Source organism: Empidonax traillii, unplaced genomic scaffold, assembly GCF_003031625.1.
Source record: "Empidonax traillii isolate 1590-97213 ecotype Southwest subspecies unplaced genomic scaffold, ASM303162v1 scaffold2155:size40309, whole genome shotgun sequence".
NCBI classification, from domain to species: Eukaryota; Metazoa; Chordata; class Aves; order Passeriformes; family Tyrannidae; genus Empidonax; species Empidonax traillii.
The window spans coordinates 15,068-22,196 of record NW_020957348.1 but is presented as its reverse complement, the minus strand read 5'-3'; the positions used below and the strand labels follow the sequence as shown (position 1 = coordinate 22,196).

The 7,129-nt window shown below is 62.9% G+C and overlaps 2 protein-coding genes across 2 annotated transcripts in view; one reads left to right on the top strand and one right to left on the bottom strand.

The window, feature by feature from the left end:
- Positions 1-7,129, top strand: part of LYSMD1 (LysM domain containing 1) — a 16,441-nt gene that overhangs the window by 7,099 nt on the left and 2,213 nt on the right. The gene's annotated exons all lie outside the window — the stretch shown is intronic.
- The window catches only part of ARHGEF11 (Rho guanine nucleotide exchange factor 11), a 14,122-nt gene continuing 7,060 nt past the window's right edge, over positions 68-7,129 (bottom strand). The window contains exons 16-32 of the mRNA XM_027909483.1: positions 6,733-6,829; positions 6,068-6,190; positions 5,919-5,942; positions 5,553-5,697; positions 4,981-5,077; positions 4,377-4,406; positions 3,963-4,092; positions 3,614-3,793; positions 3,257-3,304; positions 2,648-2,835; positions 2,118-2,264; positions 1,812-1,891; positions 1,573-1,698; positions 1,373-1,490; positions 627-802; positions 466-541; positions 68-261 (exon numbers count right to left, since the gene is read on the bottom strand). Of these exons, the coding sequence (XP_027765284.1) occupies positions 68-261; positions 466-541; positions 627-802; positions 1,373-1,490; positions 1,573-1,698; positions 1,812-1,891; positions 2,118-2,264; positions 2,648-2,835; positions 3,257-3,304; positions 3,614-3,793; positions 3,963-4,092; positions 4,377-4,406; positions 4,981-5,077; positions 5,553-5,697; positions 5,919-5,942; positions 6,068-6,190; positions 6,733-6,829 (1,979 nt within the window). The remainder of the gene's footprint in view (positions 262-465; positions 542-626; positions 803-1,372; positions 1,491-1,572; positions 1,699-1,811; positions 1,892-2,117; positions 2,265-2,647; positions 2,836-3,256; positions 3,305-3,613; positions 3,794-3,962; positions 4,093-4,376; positions 4,407-4,980; positions 5,078-5,552; positions 5,698-5,918; positions 5,943-6,067; positions 6,191-6,732; positions 6,830-7,129) is intronic.

Here is a 7,129-nt window from a genome sequence, read left to right as displayed (position 1 = left end):
ATTTTGGATGCAGCTCTGGCAGAGGGTCTGGGTGACCTTTGAGGTCCCTCCCACCCCACCCCACCCCTCAATCCCGGGGTTCCCCGTCCCTACCCGTGGCCACGGAGCGGATGAGCACCGAGTTGAGCTTGAGGACGGGGCTGAAGGTCTGTTTGTTGTCCGAGGAGCCCAGCGCTGTCTTGCTGTGGCACTTGAGCACCAGCTTCTCATCCTGCTTCTGCAGCAGCACCAGGAGGTCCTCCAGGAGCAGCACGTGCAGGTCTGGGGGGCAGGAAGGGCAGGAGTTAGGGGGGGGGATCACCCAGGGATGAGCCGAGTGGGAGCAGGAAAGTGGGGAAGGGGGGGGGGATAAAGGGGAGGCGAAACACCCAACGTCACTGGGCACACCGAGGGGCATCTCCCAGTGCTCCCAGCGTTCCCAGTGCACCCAGCAGGCTGGGGGAGGGGGTGGGAAAGCTCCCATACCCACGGTCTTGTCCTTGCCCACGCGCCAGGTGAGGGGCCCCTCGTGGATCATGCGGCGGGAGGTGAGATCCAGGTTCTGCGGGACGACCAGGAAAGGTTGGGAAAAGGGACCCCCACAGCCCCCCCCAAAACCACCCCCTGCCCCCCCCCACCCAGGGCACCTTGAACTGGGCAGCCAGGGGGTTGCTGGTCCTCTCCAGGGGGGTGGTGTCCAGGCGTTTCTGGTAGCCCTCCAGGCGGTGCCGGTTCTCCGCCCGCTTCACCGCCTCGTTCACGTTCCTCAGGATGTCCCGGCACTGATCCCGGGCCCGGCACAGCTTCTCCAGCTCCGGGGAGCCTGCTGGGGGTGGGGGGAGGCACAGGGATCACACTGGGGCACTGGGGGAAAGGATTTTCCCATGCCCACATCCCAGTGACATCCTGGGCGCTGAAAGGATCTCGGAATTCCCGGAATTGCTGAGGTTGGAAAAGCCCTCCAGGAACACCAATCCCACCCTGTGCCCCTCCTGGGCTGATCCCATCCCACCACCTCCCTGGGCAGCCCCTGCCAAGGCCCTCACCACCCCATCCACGGGGAAATTCCTGCTGATGCCCAACCTGGCACAGCTTCCCCCTCATCCTGTTGTTCCCCCGGGAGCAGATCCCAAGCCCTACGAAGACCAAGAAGGTCCCCCTGAGCCTCCTTTTCCTCTGGGATAAAGAGGGAAATCCTCCCCTGCTCCCCTTCAAATATTCCCACCTCCAGGACTTCCCACCGGCCTGGAATTCCCCCCCCCCTCTCTCTGGACATCCACGGAACCCCGGGGTGGGAAACGCGGGACGTGAGAACCCTGGGATGAGCCCCCCCTCCCCATCCTGGGATAAACCCCCTGGGCTCAGGGCTCGGGAATGAGCCCCACGCCCTCACCCTCGGTGAACTTGATGATGTTCTCCAGCAGCAGGGGGTACTTGGTGAGCCGCTGCATCTCCGAGATGATCAGGTCCTTGAGCTGCAGCCGCCGGCACTGCGGGTTGCTCTCGGCCTCCTGGGGGGGAAAAGGAGAGGCTGGGACACCCCAAAAACGGGATCCAGGGGGTGGAGGGGACGCGCTGACACACCCCACAGACCTGCATGAAGGCCTGGAACCGGCTCTCCTTGCGCTGCTTGGTCTTGATGAGCTCCAGGGCGATGGACTGGTAGGAGCAGAAGGTGGCAGCGACCTGCTGGATCTCCTCCTTGGCAGGGCCGTCAAACTGGGGGGGGGAAATGTGGGCAGGATTGGGGTCAGGGACACCCCTTGAAGCTCCCCCCCAGCCCCTTTAGTAGAGGGGACAACCAGGCCCTTGTCCCCTTTTTCCTTCCTCACCCGGGACAGCATGAGATCCCCGATTTCCTTGATGATGGGTCCTTCTTCCCGGAGCTTCTTCATGGATTCCAGCAGGGAATCTGGGATGGGGGACAGGCAGGATACCTGAGAGGGGTCACCTGGGCCGGAGGGGACCCCAGAAAGAGGATCCCAGGAGAGGGGAGGGGGAGGAGGGAGCTGCTCCACGAGGGGGTGACCCCACAACCTCAGCCCACCCCCCCCATGCTCCCAGGGCTAATTCCAAGTGGGAATAAGTGGTAATTCCAGGCTGGGGGGGCTGGGGACAGAAAAGGTGACATCTCTCACTGTGGATGTCGATGAGGTCGGGCAGGTTGGGGAAGAGCAGCCCCAGCTCCTCCCGGGACAGCAGGTTCTCCTTCCTCATCCTCTGGTAGAACAGCAGGTCCAGGACCCTCAGGATGCGCAGGTGGGACCCCTCGGTGGCAAAGAGCTCTGGGGAGGGGGGAAGAGGGAAAGGGAGGGAGGGAGAGGGGTGGGGGAGAGCCCAGGGCAACCCCCCCCTGGGGCTGGGGGGGCACTGCTGGGGGGGGAACCCTCCCACCTCGGGGTACCTCATGGCAGCAGGGGGGGTCTTGGGGACACTGTTGGGGTGTCAAGGGCACTGCTGGGGGGTCTTGGGGACACTGCTGGGGGGTCTCCCACTCCCCTGGGGTGTCCCATGGGGCTGGGGGACACTGCTGGGGGGTCCCTCACTGTGTCAGGGGCACTGCTGGGGGGGTCTCCCACTGCCCTAGGGTTCCCCATGGGGCTGGGGGGGGTTGGGGGGCAGTGCTGGGGGGTCCCAAACCCCCCCCTTCCCCTTGCAGGGTCCATACCGTTGATCACCTCCTGTCTCTCCACCTCCCGGGGGGGCAGGTTGGCCACCAGCTCCCGGCTCACCGTGTGCTGCCAGTTCTGGGGGTCCAGCTCGGGCTCCAGGTCCCAGAGCTGGCCCTGCTCGTCCTCCAGCAGGTGGGGCAGGAAGGAATCCACCCCAAAGCCCAGGCTGGGAGACTCGATGCTCCTGGGAAAAGGATGAGGGGGTGGGGGGGGGGAATTCTCCGTGTTTGGACTGGAATTTGGAGCCCTCAAGGAGCACAAGGCTCTGACTCTGGACCTAAAACACTATGACCCCCCCCCTTTTATAAATGTCCTTTAAGCTCCTGCTTAACACAAGGGAAAAGGAGCCCCCTCATCCCACCCAGGGGGATGGGAAAATCGTGGGAATTCCCTCCCTTTCCCCCAGGGGAATCCAAGCCCTTGTGGTCTCTCCCCAGCCTGGCTGGAAGGTAAGGAAGAGCTAAGGAAGTAGGGGATGGAGCCCCCCCAAAAATAAATGCACAGCCCCAGGGGGTTCCTACAGAGAGAATTCCTGCTCCGAGGGAAAACCTGGAGCAGTCCTGGAGGGTTTGGGAGAGAGAGGGAGGGGTGAGGGGGTCACTCACCTACGGCCCATCTTTGGAGTGAAGGGGGGGGTGGGATTTTCCAGAGACCTGGGGGAGGGATGGGAGAGTCACCTCTGTGTGCCCCAAAATCCCACCCTTCCCTCAAGACCCTCTGGATGTGGAGGGCCAGTCTGGGGGCAGGAATGGGAATGAAAGCCCAGTTCTCCATGGGTTTTTTTTCCAAAGGAAACACACAGGAGGTTCTGTAGGAGCTGCAGGGATGGAACCCCCTCAGCTCTGCCCGGCTGGGCTGGGTTTTGACCCCCAGGAATTCCAAAACTTTCCCTGACCCCCCCCAGGCTTTGTCTTCCCGCCCCCCTCCAGCATTCCCAGCTCCCTGGGGATGGAGATTCCCACCTGGTGGACAGGCTGGATGCAGAGGAGGAGGCCGACTGGTGCAGCCGGGTGGCCTCGGCCGCCGCGTCCATGTCCACGTCGCTCCGGGATCTGGGAACGTTCTCGGCTTTCCGGGATCTCTTCATCTCTTCGCGGCCCTTCAGGCTCTCGGAGCGGCCCAGCCTGACCTCAGCACGGGAGCTGGAGCAGGGAATAAACCCCGGGAAAAGGCTGAGCCTGGCTGGGATCCCTCTGGATCTGTCCCTGCCCACCAAGATTCCCGTCCCGCCCAAACCATCCCGCGATTCCAGCGCTCCAGGAGACCCCTTCCCAAAACTCCAGGATGACCCTCCCCAAACCCCTCCCACACCTGTCTGATTCCAGCAGATCCTCTGGGAAACTCCCCGTGGAGAGGCGCTGGGAGCCGGGCTCCTGGCTCTCGTAATGCTGGTTGTTCTCAAAGTGCTGGATGATATTCCTCACGTTCCCGGGTTTGACTGCTGGGATGAACGCAGGGAAAACAACACAAACCCCCCACCCCAAACAACACACACACTGAGTCAGACCAGGATAGGGGAAACAGCACCCAGCTCCTCTGGGGATGCTGGAATTCCCGGGGTGCCGAGTGGGAGAAGCCATCCTTCCCTCCCCAGAGCCCGTCCCGACAGCCAGGGAATGTTTTTTTGGGGAGCTCAGGGGGTGGAAAGGGGGGAAGAGGGGGGGGGGGACACAAAATCCAACATAAGCTCATGAGGTGAATGGCAAAACAAAAAGGAGTTTTTACCTTCGACAGGGGACAAAGGGACATGAAATGCTGGAAGGAAGAACAACAAAAACAAAAACAAAACAAAACAAAAAAAAAGAATGAGGTGTCAAATCAATCCCCCGGGGTGGCAAATCAAACCCCCTGAACTCCAGAGACCAAGGAGGGGATGGGAGAGGTGGGAAGGGTGGGAATTCCAGGCTCTGGTGGGGGGTGTCCCTGCCCACGGGACTGGATGAGCTTTAGGGTCCCTTCCCAACCCCAATTCCACGATTTCCCAGGGAATTGCTCCCAGCCCTGCCGGAGCTCCAGGAGAGCTGGACAACGCTCCCAGGGACAGGGTGGGATTGCTGGGGCTGTGCAGGGGGCAGGATTGGACCTGGATCCTTGTGTGGTGTCCCTTCCCACTCAGGGCATTCCAGGATTCCATGAGAGCTCAGCTCTGCCCCCTTCCCGCTCCCCCCTTCACCCCAAAAAGCCACGTGGAAACACGGATGGGTGACGGGATGAGGGTGGGGGGGGGATGAGAAACATCTGGCACGGGGTGAGCAGGAATTCCAGGGGTTCCCAAGGCATTCCCAGGAAGCTGCAGCGGGCTCAGCACCTCGGGATTCCCGACACTCACTGCTCTGGGAGGAGATTTTGGGCTTCCCGATGTACTTGAGGATGGGGTTGCGCTTCTTGTCTTCCAGGGCATCCTTGTCCTTCTTGGAGCTGCTGCTCTGTTTGGGACACCCAGGAGGGTGAAACACGGAGAGGAAACATCCCCACGGGAGCCCCGGGGGGGAATCCTGACATTCCCTGTGCTGGAATGAGCCCCTGGAGAAGGGATGGGGCCGGGATCTGCTGCTCTGCTGGTGTGGGGGGAGATGGGGATCTCCGGAGGGCCAGAGGGGACAGAGCTGGGGAAGGGGCTGGAGACACTCCTGAGGGAGCTGGGGGGGTTAACCTGGAAAAAAGGAGGCTCAGGGGGGACCTTCTGGCTCTGGAATTCCCTGCCAGGACGGGGGAACCAGGGAGGAATCAGGCTGTGCTCCCAGGGAACAAGGGACAGGAGGAGGGGGAACCCCTGGAGGTGCCCAGGGAAGGCCTGGCCGTGGGTGGTGGTACCGAGTGACAAGGTGGGGATGGGGCGCAGGGGCTTTCCCAACCTCAGGGATCCCGGGATTCAGGGCTATCAGGGGAGCCAGCACCCACCTTCTTGGCCTTGGGGAAGAAGGGCAGCCACTTGTCCCTGTCGGGGAGCGACGGGGCCTTCTCGGAGGCGCCGGCGGGACGGGGGTCCCGCACGCGGATCCCGGTGTGGTTCATGTAGGTGCTGAGGGCAAAGGCCATGGGGGAGCTGGAAGAGAGCAGAGCACGGGCATGGAGAGGGATCTCACCTCTGGATAACCCTGGGGAGAAAGCCCAGCAGGGGGATGAGGCTGAGAGGGAAGAGGGAAGGAGAGGAGGGAGATGGAGGGAGGGGAGAGGGGCACACGCACAGCCCAGCAGATCCCAAAGGGGGAGTTTGTCCTTCCCCGAGGATCCCACGGGGAAGTTCCGTGCCCTGGCATCACTCACCTCCTGTCCTCTTCATACTTCGACCTGTGGAGAGACAGGGAGGGATAAAATGGGTTGATTTGGGACGCCAGCTGAGGTTGCTCCTGCCCCCCCCCACACACACTTTGGGGTGTCCCCCACCCCAAACCCCACAGGCAGGGGACACTCACAGGATGTCCCCGAGCTGGGCCAGCTGCTTCTCGGCCACCTGCCGCTCCTTCTGGGGGTCCCCATCCAGCTCCAGGAGGTCGTTCTCCCCGTAGAGGCTCCCCAGGCCCATCGTCCGCTTCGTCCTGCAGGGACCGGCACCGGCACTTTGGGATGGGGCCTCGGTGGACATCGGGGCTTATGGGCCCGTGGGGCTTGTAGGGCCTGTGGGGCCTAAGGGGTCTATGGGGCCTCTGGGGCCCTCAGGGTTTATGGGGCCTATGGGGCCCTCACGGCCTGTGAGGCCTGTAGGGCCCAAGGGGTCTGTGGGGCTTCTGGGGCCATTAAGGCCTGTGAGTCCTCTGGGGCCCTCAGGGCCTGTGGGGCTTAAGGGGTCTATGGGGCTTATGGGGCCTATGGGGTCAATGGGGCCTATGGAACCCATGTGGCCTATAGGGCCTAGGGGGCCTTTGAAGCCTACAGGACCCATTGGGTTTATGGGGCTTATGGGGCCTATGGAGTCTAAGGGGTCTGTGGGGCCTTTGCAGCCTGTGGGGTCTGTGGGGCCTGCAGGGCCTTTGCAGCCTGTGGGGTCTGTGGGACCTGCAGGGCCTTTGCAGCCTGTGGGGTCTGTGGGACCTGCAGGGCCTCTGCAGCCCGTGGGGTCACCCCCCTGCAGGTGGGGTACCTGTAATCCTGGATCTGCTCCTGGATCTCGGGCATCACCATCTCCTGGGCCTCGAACAGGGCGGCCCGGGCATCGTCCCCGTTCCGCAGGCGGCTCTCTGAGGGACGGGGAGGGGACAATCCCGCTCACCAACCGACCCCCAGGGACATTTGGGAATCCTCAGGGAGAGCAGATACCACGAGGAGAGCACTGGGATCGCCGGGAAGAGCTCCTGGAGCCCCCAGCCCCAAACCCTCCTCCCAAGGGACGGCCCCTCGCTCACCGATCTCCGCCAGGAGCTGCTCCGACACCTTCACCCGGAGAGGCTGCACAGGGAGGGACAACAGGGGAGCAGCTCAGCTCTGGATCCCTTTTTCCCAGCTGGAAGGGGCTGGGATTACGGTGCTGGAGCCCTGAA